General features: G+C 42.2%; 2 protein-coding genes across 2 annotated transcripts; one reads left to right on the forward strand and one right to left on the reverse strand.

Annotated features, from left to right (window-relative positions):
• The first annotated feature begins 2,067 nt into the window (after window positions 1–2,067).
• atf4b (activating transcription factor 4b) lies at window positions 2,068–4,990 on the forward strand. The gene is made up of 3 exons (XM_033645873.2): window positions 2,068–2,224; window positions 3,026–3,481; window positions 3,584–4,990. The coding sequence occupies exons 2-3, from the start codon at window positions 3,127–3,129 to the stop codon at window positions 4,588–4,590; spliced, it is 1,362 nt and encodes a 453-aa protein (XP_033501764.2). The 5' UTR covers window positions 2,068–2,224; window positions 3,026–3,126; the 3' UTR covers window positions 4,591–4,990.
• A 10,738-nt stretch (window positions 4,991–15,728) lies between these two features.
• On the reverse strand, window positions 15,729–25,916 carry LOC117269035 (GTPase IMAP family member 8). Its single transcript, XM_033645851.2, has 6 exons — window positions 25,451–25,916; window positions 24,090–24,645; window positions 22,526–22,623; window positions 22,225–22,356; window positions 21,384–21,974; window positions 15,729–17,484 (listed from the first exon to the last, which is right to left on the reverse strand). The coding sequence occupies exons 1-6, from the start codon at window positions 25,479–25,481 to the stop codon at window positions 17,411–17,413; spliced, it is 1,482 nt and encodes a 493-aa protein (XP_033501742.1). The 5' UTR covers window positions 25,482–25,916; the 3' UTR covers window positions 15,729–17,410.
• Between the last annotated feature and the right edge of the window lie 274 nt (window positions 25,917–26,190).

Below are 26,190 nucleotides of genomic sequence, written 5' to 3' on the forward strand. Positions count from 1 at the left end.
GACATACTATGAAGGATTTGTTTTTCTAAAAAAGAAAGTGTACTCATACACAGATAATCTCTCAAAATCATCGCTTATGTATAGTATTTTCTAATTTTCTGTGCTTGGGACATTTACGGGCGTGTCAGGAGAGGTTGGGGCTTATGGTGTGTTTGTTTTGTACTCGGTGGTCGGAAGTCGGAATGACGTCACCTCCGAGTTGACAACAGTTTTTGCATTCTAGTTGGCAAAGGTGGACAAGTCAGAAAAAAGCAAGGACACCCGCAAGAAAGCCTTTGTTGCCCTTGCACTTTCGGAGTATAGACAGCTTCAAAACTATCATGCCCTCTGACTGATGAACGCCGCAGATGAGGCTGACCTAATGTAAAACAAATAAGATAAAACTGCTATAAACAGTGCTTTAGCAGAGTGTTTACTCACTATGTATGTGACCGGCAGCCATCTTGAATTCGTAAGTCAGGGTTGATGTGGTTGCTCCGAGTTTCCGAGTTGGAAATCCAATCTCAGGGTGCGTTCGAGTTTAAACTTCCGACTGGGAACTGGGAATTTCCAACTTCCGCGTACAAAACGAAGGCACCATCAGTAGAAGAGTAGCGACCAGGTGCCAGACCATAAGCAGCAAGCATCTAAGTGCCGGAAAAACAAAATATAGTAAGGCGAAATGCCAAGCAAGACTGAATCTGGGGTTGACTTTTACTTTCAAGCTTGCTGGTGAGTTAAGTAGTAACATAGCACACATTGTTCCAGGGATGACATGTTTATGCAGACCGATGCAGAAGCTAGCATCGCCCTGGTTTCTTCATCAAAAAGCCCAAGGAGTTTTTCATTTTGGACTATAGGCTCTGGGGCAAACAAATATTTATGATACTGACATGTTTTGTTCAGCAAATAAGCTTCACAAATTAACACCACTGTCATGATTATTAAAGTCTGAATGCAATTGCCAAAAGTAAAAAGCTGACATCAGGCTATAATCAAACTACATTATGGTCGCATGACCTAACGTCACCGCCATAACAAGATTGTAAAGCCATGTTTGGCGTGGTGCGGCATGGTGTGATGATGTTCTGTTCAAGTTCAAGTGTATTGTCATTTCCACACACAAAGTACATGGGAACGAAATTGCGCTTTTTCCCAGCCCCAAGGTGCCATCATACACTCACATATATATATATATATATATATATATATATATATATATATATATATATATATATATATATGTATATATGTACATATGTACATACATGTGTACGTACATATGTACATACATGTGTACATACAGATAAATAAAAGCACACTTAGAATGTAAGGAGCCCTGGACTAAGAGGCGTCTGGTATTTAAAGTGCACAATGGAATAAATGACCGGTTATAATGGATATGAATATAGATAAATAGCAGTGTAGACTAACTATGCATGAGAATCGTGGATGCACTGCAGGTGACAATGTCCTGTTCAGCCCATAAGCTTCAAATTTCACTGGTGGAGCATTTATTGATGTATTATACGTTGTAGAGCAAAACGTGAGTCTCTTCAGCTTGTCTTAACCACAGACTTTATTTCAGGGAGGGTGGGTTGCAAAATGCCAACTCATTTCCAGGTCTTAGGACTCAACCCTTGGACACTCATCCAATGTCTTTTTGGCTTATAGGCGGATACACTGTAAACAGCCAGACAAAGGGTAAGTATATCCAGTATGTCTGCACATACCTCTGCTTGTCAGTCATAAATGAAATAAAAATTAAAGATATAATCAAAGATACTACTATTTGCCCAGGGTGCCAAATGTGCTAGGTCCAGCACTGCATTAACTGATTTTCCTACATCAATACTTCAAGATTGTTGTTGTGATTGTTATAAAACCTCAGAATTAATAAATAGAAATCACTCTCATCATCAAAATAATCAGAATAACACCAGGTACAGTGACTACTTTCTTAGGAGGACAGTCAACTATGCATGGAATGTGGAACACAAACATAGGTGGAGTGATATGGTGGCCGCCGCGGAAGGATACCTCCACTCTGAGCTTTAACTATATTACCACCGCGCCACAACGTGCGCCATTTTCCTTCCAGAGGCACAGCGACACAAGAGGCAGCATTTGTTGAACATCGCTCTTTTGGCCGAAATGGCAGTGTAAAAGTGTGCCGCGACCTAGCCGCCAACAAAACAGTGCATCCCGCCAGTGCACTGAGTCACTTCATATTCAGAAACATGTCGTAAGTATTAATTTTTATAACGTTTTGTCGATGACAGCTGTCAGGCCTACGATGGCTGGGCGCCTCGGCAGCCTGACGTGTCCGCGAGGACGAAGCGGCACCGCGTGAAATCCCAGTTAAAATTAATTTGACATTTACATTTGATTTTATGTGTCGTGGAATAGTTTAATAAAGTGACGTTGTCATACTATTTAAATACAGAATCAGCTACTGAGATGACGCAACATCTGACTTAAAAATGAAATGTCAATATTTTGTGTTTTATTCAATATACCGAGACAATTTGAGCTAATTTTATCGTGAAGGACCGAGTTGTTTGTATTTGTGTAAAACATCTGTGTTATTGTCATGAGTGTCAACGTGGCAGCCAGAAAATGGTTCGTTTCCTCCTTTTGTCAAAATGGCGGCGTCGCTTCGGCAGACTGAGAACAAAAGTGTAGCTGTTTATAAAAGGGGAGGTGACGTACTCCGTGACCCTGTCTAGAGACAGTGACGTCAGCAGAGTCACAAGACTGGTAGCTGGGTGGGAACACGTGATGTGCAGCAGGAGCACTGCAGTGATGGGGGCAGTGTTGGGCCACAATGTGACTTCCTTTTGAGACTGTTACTGTCATCCAACGCAAAATCATCATTAAAAAATATATTGTATATTTATAATTTATCCACACATGTCTTTTTGCAAACAGCACACACATTTAAAGTCTTAATTATGAAATATTTCAATGGGTTTTACTAATTAAAGAATATTTGTATTACATTGATGTTCAGATTTTCACCACCAATGCCCTCTTTCCCCCTCAGGTCCTTTGTGGAAACCCTCACCACTGCTGCTTTCGACAGCATAAAAGATTTCGATACCTTCCTACCGTCACGCACACCGTTTGTGACCAACAACAGCCACTATGACCATGACGATGACAAGCTCACAGTTTGGCCTGGAAGACATGGAGGCCCTTCTCTGGGGACCTTTCTCTCCCACGGCTGACGCCATGAGCCTCCTATCTTCACGCCCTGACCAAGGAGATCAACAGGAAGGAGGAGGGACCTCGTTGGAGGGGGACACCTCGCCCGTGTCGCCCCTCACCTCCTCATCGCTGTCCTCTTCCTCCTCTCCTCCTCCCTTCTACTCTCCTCCTCCCTCGCCGTCGGCCGTCCTCCTCCAGGGGGACAAAGCTGGGACGGAGTCTGACCTGCTCTCCCTCCCCTGGATGGGCCACCCTGGTCACCTGAGACAGGCAGTCTCAGATGACGTCAAAGGTAATGATGGTGTAAAGTAAAAATTGAATCACTTTTTTTAACAGAGCACCATCTCTCAGTGTAGACAGACTGATGAATATGCTGCCTCATTTGCCTCCACAGAGGATGTGTTTGGTGACCTGGACTGGATGGCTGAGAAGGTGGATCTGAGCGAGTTTGACCTGGACTCCCTGATTGGCTGCGATTCTGCTGAAGAGTCCCCCAGCTCTCCAGAAGACCTCCTAGCCTCCCTGGATTGCCCCATGGAGCTCGACTCCCTCCCAATGCCCGCTCTCTCAACTCCTGTGCTCTCCAGTCCTCCCTCTGTTACTCGTCCAAGCATACCTCCCCCTCCCTCTACTCCTCCCACTGTCTGTTCAGTTCCTTCAGTCATTCCAGTTGATGAACTCGAATCCTGCATTGATGACCAGGATGTTCCCTGCCTTCCCATGTGTGTCCCAGAGCCACAGCAGGAGCTGGAAATCAAATCTGAGCCTGCCTCTCCAGACCCACCTTCCCCCGAGGTCCATTCTCCCGCCTCCCCAGCTTACACCCTGGACCTGGGCAGCGAAGTGGACGTCTCAGAGAGCGAGGTGAAGCCGGTGGTAGCCTCTGTCGTCCCTCCTGTCCCCAGACTCGTGCTCTCCCTTTCCCCCACCCGCATCGTCCTTGTGCTGGCTCCCAAAGATGAAATTGGTATCACCACTACCACTGTAACCACCACGCCACAGATCATTCATTCCCCTCCCGCCTCCCCTCCACAGAAGTCTTCCAGAAGTAGACCGTACCCTGAGCCTGCATTTAAACCTAGTCCACCATCTACCAGTGCCACCAGTGTCAAAGTCAAGTCCCTGCGGGGTGCAGATGGAGAGGAAAGGGCATCTTTCAAGGCACCGAAGGCGAAGAAACTGAAGAAGATGGAGCAGAATAAGACGGCTGCCACGCGTTACAGGCAGAAGAAGAAAGCAGAGCAGGAGTCCCTTCTGGAGGAGCACACACACCTGGAGAGGAAGAACATGGAGCTGAGGGAGAAGGCTGAGTCCATGGCCAGGGAGATCGAGTACCTCAAAGAGCTGATGGATGAAGTCCGCCAGGCCAGGACCAAAAAAGGTCTGAGTGCTGACCCCTAGTGGTCGGACCCAACAATGACAGATGATGTGTAACCAGAAGTGACAATTGAGAAAGTTGTCTGGGCAGATTTTATTTCTTACGCACAAATAACTATCAGTAAAGTTTGTCTTCTGTCCTCACAGCATGTCTTGGATCCACAATCTGATTAAATCTCTGAGGATACCTCCTTTTTGAATATTTAACACTGGTATTAACTATAGCATACTTTTTGTCTTGTGTAGAGTAGATGTATGGAAATAAGTGTTTTCCATTCAGTATATAAACTTGTGTGTAATGTTTGTACAGTTGTTTGTATCTCTGGACCTCCAGTAACCTGCCAGTAGATGTATTTTAAAAATCATGTATTATCAAGTAACCGGACCACCTGTATTATCTCTTAATAAAGAGTCTTAAAACTAATCAGTCATTTGGTGTGATTCCTTCTGGAGCAGCAGTGATGAATAGTGGGAGGCAAGTGGGCATTTTTTCCTCTGAATAAGTCTTAATAGTCTCTAAAAGTATGCATCACTTAATGTAATGGTGTCATCCAACTCTGGAGGGTAGTCTTTATAGTGGACACATTTTTGTAAGGTCATTAATGTGAGTTTAGTGAAGTTGTGCTCTGCTGCTGTCAGAGTTCCAGTGTATTCTTAAAAATCTTATATGGCACTGACTTTATTAATCTAAAATAAAATCTTTTTTCTAATTTAGGTTTTTGTTGGTAAAATTGATCTTAAATGTCTTTCTGAGTGGCATCAGTCTGTAAAGTCTTACAAATTTATTAATCTAAATATAAGACCTTAATTGGTAATAAAAATCTTGCCTTAAAAAAAACAAGTCTTGAAAGGCTGACACATGAGAACTCAAGAATTTTTCAGATTTTTTTTTTCCTGACCTATTTGATATTTCAACATAATTGGTAACAAATGTTTTTGCTTCATTTTTTAAATTTGTCTTTACAATTTTTGTCTGTAAAATCAGGCTTAAATTTATTTTCAAGTGGCGTTAGAGTCATAAATCTTCTAAAAATAAGACAATTGGTTATTAAAATCTTAAAGTCTTAATGCAAAGACAAGGAGTAGGATTTTATGATTTTTTTCTGACCTTGTACTATGATATGATATATATTCAACATTTGTAACATCAGTTTTTCCTTGATTTTTTTAATACATTTCCTCATTTTTTGAGTTTTTGTTTGTAAAATTGGTCTCAAATTTCTTTTCTTTTCTTTTTCTGAGTGACACTGAAGTCTTTAAAGGTCTTATAAATTTATTATTCAAAAAATAAGACAATAATTGGTAATTAAAATCTTAATCTTGAAGTTTTCAAAATGCTCAGACATGAGAAGCAGGATTTTATGATTTTTTTCTGACCATGCATGGCGATATCTCACCATAATTGAGAACTCATTTTTCCTTAATAATTTGTTATTTTAATTTTTTTCCCCAGTTTTTGTTGGTAAAATTGGTCTTAAATTATAGTCTGAGTGGCATTAAAAAGTTTGTTAAATTTATAAATCTAAAAATAAGACCTCAAGTGGTATTAAAATTTTTACTCAAAGTTTTGAGATGTAAAGACATGAGAAGTAGGATTTTACAAATATTTTTTCTGACCTTGTATTTTGATATTTCAACATAATTGGTAACACCAGTTTTTCCTAATTAATTTATTGATTTTTTCAGTTTTTGTTGGTAAAATTGGTCATAAATTTCTTTCAGCGTGGCATTAAAAAGTCTTATAAATGTATTAATCTAAAAATAAGATAATAATTGGTAATAAAAATCTAACCTTCAGAAAAGTCATAAGATTGCTTAGATATGAGAAGTAGGATTTTATGATTTTTTTTCTGACCTTGCATTGCGACATCCCAACATAATTGATAACAATGGTTTTTCCTTAATAATTTAATTATTTATTCATTTGTTTTTTCAGTTTTTGTTTATAAAATTTGTCTTTAATTTCAGTCTGAGTGGCATTAAAAAGTCTTATAAATGTATTAATTTAAAAATGAAACCTTAATTGGTAATAAAAATCTTACTCTCTGAAAAGTCAGAACATTGCTAAGACATGATGAGTAGGATTTTATGATTTATTTTCTGATGATGCATTGTGATATTTCAACATAATTGGTAACATCAGTTTTTCCTTATTTTTTATTTATTTTTTGTCCAATTTTTGAGGCCTTGTTTGTGAAATTGGTCTCAAATGTCTTTCTGACTGGCATTAAAGTCTTTAAAGGTCATTTAAATTTATCATTCTATAAATAACACATTAATTAGTGATAAAAATTTTAATCTCAAATTCTTCAAATGCCAAGTCATGAGAAGTAGGATTTTATGATTTTTTTTCAGACCATGCATTGTGACACTACCATAACTGCTAACATAATTTTTTCCTTAAATTAATTTGCAAACTTTTTTCCTTTTATTTAGTTTTTGTAAAATTGGTCCTAAATTTCTTCCTGATTGGCCTTATAAAAGCCTTAAAAAATAAGTCTTCTGAAGCTGCAGGAAGCCTGTGTGTTAGTGTGGACAGTATTGAGAGTGTTTTCAGTCTGCTCAGAATGTAACCTCAACCCACACACAGAGAGTCTTTGTTCCCTCCCTGATAATCCATCACAATGAGCCTGTGGCTGTCCATCTGAGTGGAGCCTCTTTCATACAAACAAACTGTGGAGAGGATAATGGAGCCCGCCTGACAGGCAGCGTGCTGCAGACACATGCATCCAATCAGACTGACCGTCATGTGAGCTTTTAGATTCGAGGCAAACCAGTTTCACATTTTTATAAAGAGTCTTGTTCCCTGACCTCAGCCCAGCGGGAGAAACACAATGATGGTATCCAAATGTGCTCGATACAACATTTTACAAATAACACGTATATTACACCACATGGCTGTGGTGAGGCAGGATTGCTCATGTATCTGTTGTGGTATTGCCCCCCAGTGAGATGTTTTAGGGACAAGGTGATACTAAGTTTATCTTCTATCCTGGATGTGTGGTGTCTATCAGTCTGCCTCTCAGGCGCAAGGATAGAAAACATACAGTCGAAGCCCACACATGACATTATTGCTTTGGCTCTATGTCAGTTTGTCATATCATACCATCATCAGTTTAAAGTTTCACTCAGTTGGTTCAACTGAAAACATTTACATCCCAACCAGTCCCCCTCTCCTCTGGTGTACCTCAAGACTCTGTGCTCGGACCTCTCCTGTTTATCACCTACCTCCTCCCTCTTGGCAGTATTGTCCACAAATATAACATTCAATTTCATTGCTACATGGATGACACCCAGCTCTACCTGTCCACCAGCTTCAGCTCTTTGTGAATATGACCATGGAGATGGGGATTTATATATAGGCTATATAAAGGCTTCATATGAGAGGTAGATGGTCCAACTATAGTTTGATAGAGCAAAATGATTTGTGAGTCCTTTTTAATTATACAGTGGGCAAAATAAGTTTTCAACACATGAAATTTCTTTCCATCAAACATATTGTCAGAGCAGTTATGCACATAAAACTTAGACCAGACATCATTACTGACCCAAAACTTAAATTAGTATCAGTTCCCACACTTAGGTAATAAGGTGACGTAACATAGTTGTAAACATGCCCCTGTCCAAACTTCTTTTGTAATGTGTTGGAACATTAAATATCGTGTCTTTTTACTGTGTTTAATTATATAAAGGTTAAAAAACAATCTGCAAATCATTGCGTTCTGTGTTTTATTTAGGTTTCACTCAGCATCCCAACTTTTTTAGAATTGGGGTTTTATTTTGTGATAGTCAGTAGAAATCGTTTTTTACCTAAAGAAACTGACTTTGCAGTGTATTTTTTTATTTTTTTTTAAGATATTTTTTGGGCATTTTTAAGCCTTTAATTGATAGGACAGCAAGTGTGAAGGGGGGAGAGAGAGAGGGAATGACATGCAGCAAAGGGCCACAGGCTGGAGTCGAACCCGGGCCGCTGTGGCAACAGCCTTGTACATGGGGCGCCTGCTCTACCACTAAGCCACCGACGCCCCTTTGCAGTGTATTTTTTAGGAAACTCAGCTTCAGATTTGTTCTCGATTGAGCTTTAATAAATATTTTATTTGATAGAATAATTGTATTTATTATCTGCACTCTAAGGTTTTCAGTATTAGAAAATTACATTTGTTTCATTAAAGTGTTTAAGTCAGTGGACAAATCATTTTAAGAAGCTGGTCAAAATCCAAAACATTTCTGACATTTTTGCTTATGATAGAATTCAAATAAATAAGTTATCTTAAAAAAAGTAGTTTGACCACTAAATATCAACACAACATTTGGATAAAGACTAAGTTGATTTACCTTAATTACATTTTTCGAGGTCAAAACAAATCATGTTGGTTGTTCCAAACTAACTGAGTTTGTCAGATACTGAAAGACCCATAGGACTGACTCAGAGTTTGAATTACTTAAAAAGATGCATGCAAATTGTTACCTTCATTCATTTAAGTTGAATAAGTGTATTGTGGACCGTTTTTATCCAGAGCTTCCAACATTGTGTCCAAAGGTACAACATAAACCTGCAACATATGTGCAATAGAAAACAAATTCAATATATATTTGTACATGTATATAAACCCCTATTCTCCCACAGTCTTGTGTACATAATAGCCTTGTCTGTATGTATTAGTCCAGCTTTGTTCTCCTTGTTTGTAGCTGTTATGTGTATTAATTAGCAAGTACATTGAGAGCGATGCTAAAACCTGAGTCAGTCCCTTTGTGTGTACACACACTCTGATTCTGTAACCGTCTGCATTTGTCATAGTCCGAGGGGGAATAGCAGAGCATGTGCAAGAGCAATAAAGAGAGTGCTGACCTAAAGTAAAGGCGCAGCTTGAATAATATTACCAACCAAAATGTTCAGCCTACAGCTGGCCCCGCTGTGCACACTGTAATTGGCTCAGGCTTCCGTCCAGATAACTCAGGGACGATCTTTATCTGGAGGCACGCCAGAGTCAAGATGCTGCAGAGCCACTTAACAATAGGAAAAATATTTCCTCCAGAACAAAACTTGGACGCAGTCGTGCTTCTGTAAATGCCCTCATTTTTCATTTTGGTTTCAGATGACCTGAACTTTAAGACTTTTATTAAACATGCACTATAAGAGGAATGTAAACCTTTGGCTGGGATTAAGATGAAATGTGGGCACATTCTGGACATTTATTTGTGTTTACCTTGCACTATGTTACTGCTCTCCTCATTGGGAGCAAAGAGGCAGAATGGAGGTTAATACTTTATTAATATATATCTATGAAAGGCCACATCTTCTTTCCCTAATTGTAGAGTTGGTGACAATAAGATATACGGGAACAAAGATCAATAAATCCTGCAGAGTGCAGCACAGAATGGCCCCTGTACATTATGTACTCTCATTTCTTTGCAAGGCTGCAGTGATGGAGTCAACATTAGGGGGGACCAAATCTGATTGGGGGGGGGGGGTCCCCAACTACCCCCCAAAAAATCTGAATTTAAAAACTCATGTCCTTATTATTATTCATCATAAGTAAGTGCATCTTCAAAGGGTCACCTCTTACAAATACATCTGAAATTTGATGTTATCAGTCCCATCATCCGCCGACGTTTTTATCAGTCTTTTATTAAGGGCCTCCTGTGTTTTTCATTTATCTGCTGGTTTCACAGCCTCACATTAAAAGACAGAAACAGTCTTAATATCATTGTTAAAATCTGCTCTAACATCACAGCAGTGACACAACGGGAATTGACCAGTTTTTGCAATTAACAAAAAAGTATTTTAGCTTCTTCTGGACATGTTCTTGTTGCCATCAGGGCGTCATTACACTTTACCTGCTTGTAAAACTAACCGGTTTTCAAAATCTTTTGTTCGTTCTGCTCTTTGTCTTTTCAATTCTCTGTAATTTGTAATATAATTGTACTTATATCGCTTTTATTTTTACTCATCTATTTATGTGTCTACATGTTACTGTGTGTTATGTGTGAAAGGCAAGCTGTTCATACAAATTAATAAAGTTGTCTGAATCTGAACCTGAATATGCAGTATGCAAATATGCAATGAATAAAAGCGACTACTGTCTACACATGCAGGGCAACATGAAGATTGACCCTTTACTCAGACTTCGTGCGGGCTATCTGACAAATATGACATAATGTGAGCACCACTGTTAAAACTCAAGATTTTTTTTTTGCCATTTGCTCGGGTACAAGCGTACAAAGCCACTGGAATTCTTGTGCAGATTGTTGGTCGCTGGGTCACGGACACCACACCACAGACGAACTTGAAGCCAGTTGACTCTCTGCATGTGTGTGTCAGCTGTCAGTGTTGTTGTTCTGGCCTGGAGATACTTTGTTCAGCCTGAGCCTTGACTGAAGTAAAGGTGTTTTTGTCTGCCATTGTATAAAAGATAATACTTAAGATGTTTTATTTCACAGTGTTTTTAAAAACATATTTCTTAGTTAGTGTTCTATGTGTATGTTGGCTGACAAATCTGCTTTGTACAGTGCCACCTGGTGACGATACAGCACAACTGCTACTTCCACCACAGAGTTATGTACTTTGAATGCAGCATACATGGAAATAGTGTTGCACAGTGGTTGAAGGATGTACTCAGATCATTTACTTAATTAAAAGTACTAAGAATAAGAATAACTTTATTCATCCCAAGGGGAAATTCAATTATCTGTCAGTTTATCTATTATATGTCAAAGAATTATAAAGCCTGATGGCTGTTGGTATATAGGATCTTCTGTATCTCTCTGTCCTGCATCGAAGAGAGAGGAGCCGTCCACCACAGTTTTTTTGCTCCATCAAGGTGTTGTGGAGTGGATGATCTGGGTTGTTCATGATGGCCTCGAACATCTTCAGTGTGCATCTCTCCACCACCTCCTCCAGTGTGTCCAACCTGACTCCAATCACAGAGCCGGCTCTTTTGACTAGTTTGTCCAGCCCCCTTGCATCTTTGTGTCTGATGCTTCCTCCCCAGCAGACTGCAGCATGAAACAACACACTTGCCACCACAGACTGATAAAACATCTGCAGCATCTTACTACAGATGTCGAGAGATCTGAGCTTCCTCAAGAAACAGGGGCGGCTCTGCCACTTTTTGTAGAGAGCGTCTGTGTTTAGAGACCAGTCCAACTTATTATCCATTGGCACCACCTTGATGATCATTTACTTGGTCTCTGAGGTGTTCAGGAGGAGACAGTTCATGTGACTCCAGTCACTGAAGGCTTTTATCAGGTCCCTATATTCAGACTCCTGCCCATTCCTGATACACGCCACAATAGCAGTGTCGTCCGAGTATTTCTGGATGTGGCAGGACTCAGAGTTGTATTGGAAGTCCACCGTGTACAGTGTGAACAGGAATGGAGCCAGGACAGTCCCTTGTGGAGCCCCATGCTGCTCATTAATGTCCCAGAAACACAGTTCCCCAACCTGACATACTGTGGCCTTCCTGTCAGGTAATCTGTGATCCAGGAGATAAAGGAAGGATCCACTGCCATCTCTGTGAGCTTGTCTTTGAGTATGTTGGGTTGGATGGTAATGAATGCGCTTGAAAAATCAAAGAACATGATTCTCGCATAAGCGCCAGGTTCATAAGATAAGCCAGGGCACGGTGAAGCATGTAGAGGACAGCATCGTTCACTCCAACGTGTTGTTTGTGTGCAATCTACAGGGGGTAGAGTTTGTCTTTGGGGTTAGGGTTAGGGTTAGTCAAGGGTTACTCAAGTCTCAGTAGGCCTAGAATCAGCCGCTCCAAGGTCTTCGTGATGTGCAAGGTGAGGGCTGCTGGTCTGAAGTCATTAAGTTCAGCTGGACATTTAATTTTTGGTAATCTAAGACTAATACCACACTGTGAAATTACTCCACTACAAGTAAAAGTTCCACATAAGTAAAAGTCTGTAAGTGTAATCAGCAAAATGTACTTAGAGTGCTCATTGTGCAGTTCTATCAGATGTATACTGTTGTATACTGTTGGGTGGTTTAATCTACAGCAATGCATCATAGTCTATATAATCATCATATGTTTGTAGCATCACTGTCCTGAGAGAACCACACAGCTTTATGAAGCTTTCAGCTTTGCAATGATGCATTTTCCAGCTGATCCAAGAGGGTTTTAAAGAGTTTATTAAGCCTGAAGGGACAGTTCACCACAAAATATATTTTTCCTCTTACCTGTAGTGCCATTAATTTATTTATTTAACCTTTATTTAACCTGGAAGTCCCATTGAGATTGAAAATCTCTTTTACAAAAGAGACCTGGCCGAGCAGCCAATCAAAACACATTAAAATGCAACAAATACAACATATAACACAAAAATCCACAATTCAAACATAGTGGCCTCTCAAGAGAAACAAGCACATGTCTCTATCACTACATTCTTTATGATGCCTTTAAATTCATCACTGGATATGAGTGTTTCTAATTTTAGATTGATTTTTTTTAGATTTTTTAGAGATACCAACCATAGAGGTGTCTGTCTTCTTTCCAATATAATGGAACTAGATGGCACTCGGCACCAAGGAAATTAATACATTTGAAAAGTAAACAGCAGTGTCTCCTTCCAGAAATGGTGACCTGGTTTTAAGGATTCATCCATACCTCTGTCTATAAAGCTTTTAAACAATGACAGATAAATCCAGATCTGGCACTGGATTATGACGATTTGCATTTTTATAGAGGTATTTTTAGCCTAGGATGTTATTTATTTATTTATTTATTTTGTGTTTCCTAATGCTACGATGGGTATGATGTTGATTTGTCTATGTACTGTGTTGTATGTTGTATTTCTACGGCTGCAGTATAGAACAAAAGTTCCCTCTCTGTGCGACAATAAAGTTAATCTTGATCTTGATCCTACTCAAGATAATCCACAGACCTTGTTGTGAGCAATTTCATGTAGGAACTATTTTCTTTCTACCAAATTAAACCCATCAACCGCATCACTGTGCAGAAGGACGAGTGCATCTACTAAAAGACGAGAGGCTCGTGCTCGTGACAGCTAGAGCAGTAAACATTCATGGTGTCCTCCTTGGCTGAGCTGTAACGTTACCTAGCTCAGTGGTGCTGGGTGAGTAAAGGCCTTTGCACACTGAGTCTGTTTTTTGTGGATGCAATTTTTTAATCCGTCATATGAAAAGAAAATCATTAAACACAGAAACCTTGCACTCTGACTCTGATGCATTTTATTCTTCTATTCGTTGTGAAAATTTGCAATACAGGACAAAATGAAAAGACATATTTCCTTCTTTGCCTATCTCCACTTGAGTTACCTATCTGGCTGCCATCACTCCCTCCCTGTCTTTCATTTGGCACCGCAGCTGCATGAAGGGGCGGAGCTGTCCTGCACATTCTGTGTGCTGTCCACATCCTCCCCCTCTTCATCATCATCCACCCTGAATATTACTATCTGACCTGTTGAACGTAGCTATCTGAGTTTTGAAATGATGAGTCTTGGTCAAACGTCTCTAAAGGCTCTGACAGATGCGACAAACACAGATAATTGAACCTGTTCTGAAAACCGGAATGACGGACTTAAGTTTTGGACTCCGTGTGCAAACATGATGTCAGGATTTGAATGTGATGTTCTGTTTCCTGTTTTATTTTGATGGTCTGTTATTTGTCTCTCCATGTCCTGTCAAGTGTCCCACTGCCCCGATTGTCTGACTGCTTTCACCTGTGTCTCATTATCCCCCGTCAGAGTATATATAAGTCTGTTCCCTTTGTTCTCTGCTAGATTGTCTTGTCCTTCGTGTGAGGTTTTCGGTGTTATTCCTTGTGTGTATTCCACGTGAGATTGACCTTTTTTCATATGTAGACCAGTGAGTTTTTGCCAGTTGATTTGGTTTCCTCTGCCTGTGCTGACTGCCTTTTGTGTACTCACTCGGACTGTATGAAAAACACTGAACTTTGGATTTCGTCTGTTTGCATTTGTGAGTCTGCCATTGTGTCTGATACATGATTGACACAATCATGTGTCTGATACATGATTGACACAACGTGAGGTCGTATTTATTTTTAGACTTGCGACAATTTCAGATGAAAAAAACAGACTCAGTTTGCAAAGGACCTTAAGTAGTAGATGCACTCTTCCTTCTGCGCAGTAATTTGGTTGGCGAGTGTAGTTTGGTAGAAAGAAAACAGTTCCTGTATGAAACTGCTCACAACAAGGTCTGTGAATTATCTTGAGTAACCGGATCATGATTTCTGGAAAGAGATATTGATGTTGAGTTTTTCAAATGTACTTTTTTGGCACTTTGAGCACCACAAGCCGAGTGCCATTTAGTTCCATTATATTGGAGAGAAGGCAGACATCTCTACAACCGATATCTCCAACACTCTGCAACTCACACCAAAACAATCTAAATTAATAAACAGCACTAGAGGTAAGAGGGAGAAATATGTATTTTTGATTTTGGGGTGAACTGTCCCTTTAAGAAGTAGGAGAATTTTCTCAGCCTATAAAGGAGCACTTCGTCATTCACTTATCACAAACATTCAAAGTCAACACGTGGAAATACATGGTGTCACTGCTTCAGGACGGGGATGGAAAAGTAAATCAAGCTGTCAGACAAATAGGTCTATAGTGGAGTAGAAATAAAAAGCTGAATAAAATGGAAACACTCAAATTTGTACTTAAGTACAGTACTTGAGTCTGTCAGTTGGAACAAAGCACACAACACATAAAAAGAATAGTTAAATAATAAGATGAAGGCCAAAAATACACAACAATATATCCATATCTTTTATTGTTGTCTGAGGATGAGCAAAGTACTGATGATGCAATCACCATTTAGGAAGGACCACACAGGAAGTAACATCACTTTGGCCACGGTAAAGTGGTCGAACTTACACAGTGCAAAATGCTCCGCTAAAAGCGTTACAACGCAACATGTCTTACACTGTAAATATACACGACTTATACAATATATTCACAAGTGAGGTGGGACTCTAAGACTCCAAATGAATGTTTGAAACATCCTCATATCAAATTGTAAAGTCATGCTCGTCACACAAAGTGCTGCGGTAGCCTACATCACTAGATGAAGCACAGAGGCGGTAAAGCAGAGGGGACGCAGTGTCAGGGTTTCTTTTATAGGCTACATCATTTGTAGAAAATAAGATTTTACAGCATGGCAGTGGTGTCGGTCATATATATCATATATGCTTTTATTCGTACCTTTCAGAGTGTGATTTTTTTTTTGTACACTTTATCTTTTTTTTGCAGTCGTAAAAGGTAGACGGATGTGATGTCGTTACCAGAGGTTCACATAGGCTTTCTCAAGCAAGAGTCAGAGGAGTAAGAAGTGAGGTTGCCTTCAGCTCTATAGGCACTCGTTTATCTGCATGCGTCGTCTTAACATGCCTCTCAGAGCTGAGTATATATATTTTAATCTTTTGAAAAACATCGCAGCTGATGTCAGATACAGATGTCTCACTGATGTAGAAAAGGTAGTAAAAGCCCTATGTGAGTGAGCTCCCATGGTTCATGAGGTTATGTTGTTTCAGTAGCATGCGAAAGCTTGATGTAGCCTATAGGATACTGCCCTGCCGCAGGGCTGCACAGTACTCCCACTCTCACGCTTTGATGCTGAGGCACGTAGCTGAATCTACCTTGTCGATAAATAAATGCACTGGATGCATGAAAACGGCGAGCCAGCCTGAGCTGCTCCGCAGGGATCTGAGACTGCACACAGTTTCAATACGGCCTGTAACTGTTCACGCTCCAGGTGAGCACGGATGCTACAGCAGAGGTGGGCTCGTTGTGACTGTATTTACTGCTGGGGATGGATTCAGTTTTCAGCACAGGAGAACCAAAGGAATCAATCACAAGCAAAGTGCAAACTCTCTTTCACTTCCAGCAAACTGAAGCAAATCCTCCCAGAAAAAAAAAACCCAACAACCCTCCACTCTGAATTAATATGCGACTCTGCAGTTTAGCAATCAGCATTAATCAGCATTTCTGTAAATGTACCAGATTTGCCCCGGAGGAAGCAATTTGGCCCCGACTCCCTGAGCTGAAACGAATCAAATGTTTATGACGAGAATTTTAATATCACTCATGTCTGAATGTGTACTGTCATGATACGGGAGTGCACAAGCAACTCAAGCTTTTTTTTTTTTTGACGTGTGTGTGCACAGATTCCAGTACACATCACTATGTTTGCTGCACTTGTCACATTTTGGATTGGTTCAATCCCCATTTGGTTCAAACTGATTCAAAGAAAATGACAGAAATGGCACTTTATATAGAAGGGGATGACTATATAGTAAAATCCAGCCCCAATTTGTGGTACAAGTCACACATACTCTTAGTCTTCCAGTAACCAAAACTGACAAAGGTTCTGCAGACATAAGTCCTACCATCAAATCTGACTAAATATTGTCCTCTTTTGATTTTCATTTTTTATACTTTCAACTTGTATCAGTGCGGTCTGAAAACATAGTAACGATGATGAGTAATTCTTTACTCTGCAGTGTTGAAACAGGGTCTCTTTAGCAGCAGTTGTGTACATGCTCACAAACAGGGATCGAGCTCTGGTCCCTTGAAGCAGAAGCAGAATATTTCTCCTCCTCTTTTGGTTCGAGGAGAGTGTCTTTGCACTTTCAGTCCAGGTCGAGGTTTTGCTCAGCGATCAGTTTGGTCTTTTTAACAAAGAGCTACTCATGTCGAGACTCGCCCAGTCCGAGCCGTTTGTTTCCCCTAAGACTCTTCGGAGTTGGTGCTGGGATATCAAGATGAGGTTTAAGTTACGTGAGGTGGTGTTTGGGCCTGTCAAAGACTCAGAATGAGGATAAAAAGCTGGACCACATGCCTTTTTAGTGCGGTGGTGTCACTGCAGCTGGCATCCTCGACAGTCGTCCTCGGGCTCGGTGTTGTCGGAGGAGTAAGAGCTCTCCTCGCTCACTGTCAGACACAACACAGGCATATTAGACAGATGTATAATATAATATTTCAGTGGTTAGACACACAAACTTCAAGGACGAGTTCACCCTTAACTCTGAAATACATATTTTCCCTCTTACCTGTAGTGCTATTTATCAGTCTAGATTGTTTCAGTGTGAGTAACCGTGTTGGCCCTCTCGCTAATATAATGGAACTAGATGGCACTCATTTGCCACGCCAAACATTTGAAAAAACTCAACATCAGTGTCTCTTTCCATAAATAATGACCTGGTTACTCAAGATAATCCACAGACTTTGTTGTGAGCAGTTTCATGTAGGAGCTATTATCTTTTTACCAAACGACACCTGCCAACCGTATCACTGCGCAGAAGGAAACGTGCATCTACTGCTAGCTCACCTAGCACCACTGAGCTAGCTAACGTTACAGCTCAGCTGAGGAGGACGACATTAATGTTTACATCTCGCATATCTTGTCACAACCACAAGCCAATTGTCCATGAGTAGATGCACTCTTCCTTCTCTGCACTGCATCCTCATATAACAAATAAGTGCCTCATGAATGAAGCTAAATACTTAACGTAAATCAATGTAGGTTAGGTTTAGGAAAAGAAACATGGTGACGACGTACCTTAAAATACTTTAGTTACAAACACAGGTCTCTTAGGGGAAAGTCCTGTGTAGTTTGACTGGTCTACCACCCTATTTTGCGTCCTTACACAGACTTTTCGGTCTTTATACTACTCTTTCCACATGACGGCAACCTTCCCGATTACATGGGTTATACAGTACAGGCCAAAAGTTTGGACACACCTTCTCATTCAATGCGTTTTCTTTATTTTCAGTGTGTAGAAGTGAAGGGCATCTATTGGCAGAAATGGAATATAATATTCATATGTTTTTATTAGTTTATAATCACCTGAAAATAAGAATCATTGTGTTTTTGTTACCTCAGAATGAGCTGTTTATATCTACTTATGGAGTAGCTCCTCTCCAAGACATGTTTCTGTGGGCCAGAATGGACAAATCAAACTCTAAATAGGGCCATTCATGTTTTCACATTTGCCAGCTTAGTTCTCCTACAAGTTTCAGTTCTGCAACCTCACTGCAAAATGCCACCACATCCTGCACACTAGACCTTTAAAAACGGCACTCAGCTTGGGGTGCTCAAAGTGCCAAAAACTACATTTTAAAAACTTAAGAGCAATGTCTCTTTCCAGAAATCATGACCCAGGTACTTAAGATAATCCACAAACCTTGCTGTGAGCAATTTCATGTAGAAACTATTTTCTTTCCTACCAAACTACGCCTGTCAAACGTATCACCGAGATAAGATATTAATGGCGTCCTCCTCGGCTGAGCTATAATATTAGCTAGCACACAAGTGTATGAGTAGTTGGCTGGTGCCGTATAAGGAACCATTTCCTTTCTATTGAACTACACCCACCAACCATATCACTGTGCAGAACAGGCTGTTCTCATGCATTGTTGGTACATGTACTCACAAAAGTAATACACCACGATTCATATACAGTACAGGCCAAAAGTTTGGACACACCTTCTCATTCAATGCGTTTTCTTTATTTTCATGACTATTTACATTGTAGATTCTCACTGAAGGCATCAAAACTATCAATGAACACATGTGGAGTTATGTACTTAACAAAAAAAGGTGAAATAACTGAAAACATGTTTTATATTCTAGTTTCTTCAAAATAGCCACCCTTTGCTCTGATTACTGCTTTGCACACTCTTGGCATTCTCTCCATGAGCTTCAAGAGGTAGTCACCTGAAATGGTTTTCCAACAGTCTTGAAGGAGTTCCCAGAGGTGTTTAGCACTTGTTGGCCCCTTTGCCTTCACTCTGCGGTCCAGCTCACCCCAAACCATCTCGATTGGGTTCAGGTCCGGTGACTGTGGAGGCCAGGTCATCTGCCGCAGCACTCCATCACTCTCCTTCTTGGTCAAATAGCCCTTACACAGCCTGGAGGTGTGTTTGGGGTCATTGTCCTGTTGAAAAATAAATGATCGTCCAACTAAACGCAAACCGGATGGGATGGCATGTCGCTGCAGGATGCTGTGGTAGCCATGCTGGTTCAGTGTGCCTTCAATTTTGAATAAATCCCCAACAGTGTCACCAGCAAAACACCCCCACACCATCACACCTCCTCCTCCATGCTTCACAGTGGGAACCAGGCATGTGGAATCCATCCGTTCACCTTTTCTGCGTCTCACAAAGACACGGCGGTTGGAACCAAAGATCTCAAATTTGGACTCATCAGACCAAAGCACAGATTTCCACTGGTCTAATGTCCATTCCTTGTGTTTCTTGGCCCAAACAAATCTCCTCTGCTTGTTGCCTCTCCTTAGCAGTGGTTTCCTAGCAGCTATTTGACCATGAAGGCCTGATTCGCACAGTCTCCTCTTAACAGTTGTTCTAGAGATGGGTCTGCTGCTAGAACTCTGTGTGGCATTCATCTGGTCTCTGATCTGAGCTGCTGTTAACTTGCGATTTCTGAGGCTGGTGACTCGGATGAGCTTATCCTCAGAAGCAGAGGTGACTCTTGGTCTTCCTTTCCTGGGTCGGTCCTCATGTGTGCCAGTTTCGTTGTAGCGCTTGATGGTTTTTGCGACTCCACTTGGGGACACATTTAAAGTTTTTGCAATTTTCTGGACTGACTGACCTTCATTTCTTAAAGTAATGATGGCCACTCGTTTTTCTTTAGTTAGCTGATTGGTTCTTGCCATAATATGAATTTTAACAGTTGTCCAATAGGGCTGTCGGCTGTGTATTAACCTGACTTCTGCACAACACAACTGATGGTCCCAACCCCATTGATAAAGCAAGAAATTCCACTAATTAACCCTGATAAGGCACACCTGTGAAGTGGAAACCATTTCAGGTGACTACCTCTTGAAGCTCATGGAGAGAATGCCAAGAGTGTGCAAAGCAGTAATCAGAGCAAAGGGTGGCTATTTTGAAGAAACTAGAATATAAAACATGTTTTCAGTTATTTCACCTTTTTTTGTTAAGTACATAACTCCACATGTGTTCATTCATAGTTTTGATGCCTTCAGTGAGAATCTACAATGTAAATAGTCATGAAAATAAAGAAAACGCATTGAATGAGAAGGTGTGTCCAAACTTTTGGCCTGTACTGTATATGAATCGTGGTGTATTACTTTTGTGAGTACATGTACCAACAATGCATGAGAACAGCCTGTTCTGCACAGTGATATGGTTGGTGGGTGTAGTTCAATAGAAAGGAAATGGTTCCTCATACGGCACCAGCCAACTACTCATACACTTGTGTGCTAGCTAATATTATAGCTCAGCCGAGGAGGACGCCATTAATATCTTATCTCGGTGATACGTTTGACAGGCGTAGTTTGGTAGGAAAGAAAATAGTTTCTACATGAAATTGCTCACAGCAAGGTTTGTGGATTATCTTAAGTACCTGGGTCATGATTTCTGGAAAGAGACATTGCTCTTAAGTTTTTAAAATGTAGTTTTTGGCACTTTGAGCACCCCAAGCTGAGTGCCGTTTTTAAAGGTCTAGTGTGCAGGATGTGGTGGCATTTTGCAGTGAGGTTGCAGAACTGAAACTTGTAGGAGAACTAAGCTGGCAAATGTGAAAACATGAATGGCCCTATTTAGAGTTTGATTTGTCCATTCTGGCCCACAGAAACATGTCTTGGAGAGGAGCTACTCCATAAGTAGATATAAACAGCTCATTCTGAGGTAACAAAAACACAATGATTCTTATTTTCAGGTGATTATAAACTAATAAAAACATAGTTATGAATATTATATTCCATTTCTGCCAATAGATGCCCTTCACTTCTACACACTGGACCTTTAACTTTGCAGACTACATATGAAAGTAAAGCTGTGTGACTTACACCACTCAGTCTGTATGGGGAGGAAGGCCTTGTCCCCGTTCTCTCTGATCATCTCCTCTATCTTATCCAGTAGGACTGACACACTCCTGTCCTTGCCAGGAGTCTTACTGTCCAGGACGTGGTAATAGTTCCCACAGTATTCCAGTAGTCTTTGCAGCTCCCTCCCTCCTCTAAGGATGTGCTCCTCGATGGGCGTGCGGCCCAGCCAATCACCACAGCTGAACAGCACCATGGTGTGGAGGCACGCGCTGTCCCCAAACAGAGTCTCTATGTGGGCCAGGAGTGTCCGCCTCTTCCTGGCGGTGAGGGATGACACGACGGGGAGGACTAGCAGCAGGGTATGGGGTCCAGGTCGCAGGAGGGCAGCCCCGCGCTGGGACTCCTGGCGGATACGCTTCGGGGTCCGCCTCACTGAGAACCAATCCCAGCCTGGGGTGTCGACAATTGTGATCCGACGGCCGGACACAAGCGCCTGCCTCCTGAGGCACAGCTCTGTCTCCTGGCCTGACTCAAAGTACCGACGACCCAGGATGGAGTTCCCCACTGAGCTCTTCCCAACACCCTTCCAGCCTAACAGGAGCAGTCTGAGCTCTGAAAACCATGAAAGACAGACAAAGGACGAGTGTGAGAGAATGAGACACCATTAAGATTAAAACACAGACAAAGAAAAACAATATTGATTGCCTAGGATGAGTAAGCTGTTTCCTAGAACACCAATTCTGCAGTTTCCTCTGGAGCAGCATTATGACACATATGCACTCATCTCTCTCCTTCAACGCATGACTCACTCACCTACACACACTCTAACACACAGTGACACAAACACGCAGTCCCCTCATACCTCTGGGAGGCCCTCCGATCATCTGCTCCCTCTGTCTGGCATGCTCCTCCATCCTCATCCTCTCCTCCTCCAGAGCTCTCCTGGCCTGCTCCTCCTCCAGTAAAATCAACTCATTCACCTCAAAGTACCAGCCTGCGTGACAGTGACAATGAATTATTCACTGTCTTCAATCAGGTCTATAACACAACTGGTGTGTTCATTAATAATGCAGTGATTATTAATATAGAGAGTGCAGAGGGGATGCTTATTTGCTTTATCACAGCACAGGAGAGATGCAGTGATCATAGTATGAAAAACAAACCTTGGTTGTCAGTGATCATTTCCTCCACCTTCTCCATGAGCTCGGGGACCTGCGTGTTGTCTTCTGTGTCTTTCCGAGTGTTATCAAAAGCGTGGTACCTGCAGGTGAGGGAAAAAACAATTTAAAGGAACACTCCGCCAATTTCCAGATATAGTTCACTTTAGTCATCATGATGAGTCATGTTGTGTAAGGGGACGTACACATGCCGCATTTCTTTGTGCCCTCAGATTCTTTTTTTTTCAATATAGATGCAGGGCAACTGCGCTTAAACACCAGAGCGTTGCACACGCGTTTCTGAGCACCTGAGTTCAACTTATGGAATGCAGCAGCATGCACCACGTTACGTGCTGGGGAACAACCAATCACAGTCGTCAGACATCTTTCGCTTCTTCCGTAAATATCAATCTGTGGTAAATACACCTACACACTTAATAAACAACGCCTGGAAGACGATCAGCTCTGCACTCAGGATGTCATGTAAGTAGGCCATGCTACGGTGCTTGTTATGGTTGCTTGGCAACTTCAAATGCAATCTGTCTCGACGCCTTGAAAGTTGGCACAGAATAGGCACAAGAGTCGCACACAGCGCCCGACCTTGTGTTTTCCAGGCGGTTAAAGGCGTGGCATGTGTACAGTCCCTAATGTATTCTGCGGCTCTGAAGGGAGCGTTTAAAAAAAAAAAAAAATACCCTGGTGATGTCATAGTGATGTCATCAGGGGGTACCGCAACTTGAGGTTATTAATGTGGACTAAAAGTTAGGATATCTCGACCTCTGCTGCTTTGATTTTGAGCGGACTACAAAAGTCTTGTAAGCTCACTTCTTTCTCCACAACCCCAGATACTTTTTTCATTTTCAAACTTTTAGACGTCAGACCCGCTGACACTGACTCACGTGACATCACTCTATAAACAGATCTGCATTTGGATGCACAGTGGTGTAGTGGTTGTTAATGAGGTGGGTGTACTGCTAGGTGGATGGATAGGTTACAGAGGAGGTAGTGGGTACACCCTCCCATATATTCCAATGGCTTTTTTGGCTGATAGGTGGGTATACTGTAAACAGCTAGAAAAAGAGGAGGGTATACCCCGTATATCTGTGGGCACCCTCCACTACACCACTTTGTATGCAGAATCTGAAGGCAACTGTATAAGATTTTGCTATCAGATGCGTTCTGATTCTGTTTTTAGTGGTATTGACGAATCACATTTGAGTGGGATTTGATCGTCTGCAGGTGAACAGTTCATGTGGAGAGCAAAATAAGAGGAAAGCATTGGTTGAAATACAATCTCAGAATGGATCGACTATTGTGTGATGACAATTTACCGTTTTTTAAATCTTTCTTCTAATTTCTGTGAATTCATATGCAGATATCTGTTTAAAGAGATTAGCCGAAATGTTGTCTGAACTGGTCTCAAGTTGCTTCAGAACTCCCAAAATTTTGCCAGTTGCTCCCAGAGGTTTTTTCTCCAACCACAATATTTGTGATTGTTTTGTGCTAACAGAGACTCGCCACAGCAGACCTTTGTGAACTCAAAGAAAGAAGAGCGAGGTAAACATCGCACCTGCTTCCACATCTCTCCACCAGCCACTGCAGGGCCTCTCCAGTGTTCGCTATGTGCTCCTCAATGAAGACCCCCTTCGGCAGCTTGTCCACCCCGGTAAACACCACCATGGAGTACCTCCAGGTCCCCCCACCCAGCGCCCCCAGCTGCTCCTCCGCGGCTCTCCTCTCAATGTCAGTGAAGGGCTGGGTGACCGACACCACCAGCAGGATGGCGTGGGGTCCAGGAGGGCAGAGAATGGCCCCCATGCACGGCCCCTCGCTGTCCAGGCTCGGCGCCGGCCGCTGTGGGTTGTCCAACTCTGCGGCGGCGTTGTCGCTGCTGTCAGCTTCGCCAGTGTCCTCCGGGTCGTTGGGGATGGCCCACGGCGGCGTGTCCACCACAGTGACCCGTCGGCCGTAGATCTCCGTCTGGCCCACATTGCTGTGAGTCGTCTCCGTCCCAGCGTCGAAGACCTCGTCGCCCAGGATGCTGTTGGCGGTGGAGGTCTTTCCAGACTGGGGCCCCCCGAGGATCAGCAGTCTGCGCTCAGGGGGGTGGCGGCCCCTGGGGTCCCCTGTTGAGACACAGAGAGATTAGACAGGAGGTTGCCCACAAGGATGGATTTAAGTTTGATTGTCTGACTGCTGCATGAAGCCAAGCAGTTGGCCGTCTGAGGAAATGATCCTAATCCTTTATTCTGTTCTGTCTCTGAAGGATTGCCTTGTCCACAAAGTGCTTTCCGGAGATGAGGAAACTTCATTCTTTCCACTGCAACATATAGCCCTATCCCTCTCCTCACTCAGATTTCCTCTTTGCGCCCTTCTTATCTGAGCTCCTTGTTACCTTATACCTCTTCTCCTTAACTGCCTCTTGTCCTTACCCCCTTCTCTCCCCCTAGCCTTCCTCCCAGCATGCCTCCTCTTTGTTTTCCTCTGTCCTTAGCCTTTGGAAAAAATTGGGTCAGAGAGGAGGAACCTTGGACTCCTTCCAAAAAGAAAGGCATGTGGACAGAATATGATTTAGTGAAAGTTGCATGAAGAGGACAAATGTTTTGGTCAATCATTGTGAAAGAATATGAATATTCGGAGGATGGAGAGAGGAGCAGCACTCTGTGCTGATGACAAGAGGGGAGAACACAGAGGGAGGAGAGGGAAGTTTATTGATTTACCCCGTTACTCACGGCTGCTGACACTTTCCATGTGAGCTGCTAAACACAGGAAGTTGACTCAAGCAACAGTTTCCCAGCATTGTGAATGGCCCCAACATGAAATGGCTCTGAGGGATTACGCCTGATGCTGTGCCTGACTGAATGGATGGTGATGATGGAGGGGGGAACCTGCGGGGACAAGGTGTTCAGCAAAGGATGAAAGCCCACTCACCAGTGTCAGAGGCAGAGGACACAGCAGCCATCTTGTGTGTAGAACCTCTGGCTTCCTCCTCCTCTGCCCCCCTCCTCCTTCTCCTTCTCGCCTCCACGGTGGATTCCTCTTCGTGCCCCTTCAGAAAGCGACGGATCCTGAGTGGTGTGTGAAAGGCTGGCAGCTCGAATGCTTCTTGGCTCTCTCTTTCACTCTCACCCTCATTCTACTGCAGTGGAACTCACTCTATCCTCTGTTCCCTGTGTCTGCCTCCCTTTCTCTCCTCATACCTCCTTTGCCATTCAACCTCTCCCCCTCTCTCTCCCCCTTTTTTTTTAATCTATTATCCTCCACACCCCCTCACCCCACTGTGGCTCTTCCCTGTCCTTTCCTCTGTGGCTTCTCCCCGTCTCCTCCGTCTTATTTATCTGTCCAAGCAGAGGGGAAAGATTGTGCAATGCAGGAGTCTGGAAGCCAAATCCACCCCTGCTGCAGCAGCTCCAGGAAGATGTCTCGTCATTTCTTTTTTTTAAGTCAAAACACAGGAAGCTGTTCCTCCCACTTGCCCGTATCACACAGCAGCAGCAGCAGCAGCAAGAGTGTGGCACTGTATGCAGACTGCAGTCAGGAGGACAGATAGAAAGATGGATAGACAGAGAGGGAGGGAGAGAGATAGAGAGGGAGCACAGTGTTCTCTCTCTGTTTACAGCTGGATGTATTCCCCAGCTGCTGCATCATGCACAAACACTACTATTTATATG

This window comes from Epinephelus lanceolatus, chromosome 18 (assembly GCF_041903045.1).
Source record: "Epinephelus lanceolatus isolate andai-2023 chromosome 18, ASM4190304v1, whole genome shotgun sequence".
Classification (NCBI taxonomy): Eukaryota; Metazoa; Chordata; class Actinopteri; order Perciformes; family Serranidae; genus Epinephelus; species Epinephelus lanceolatus.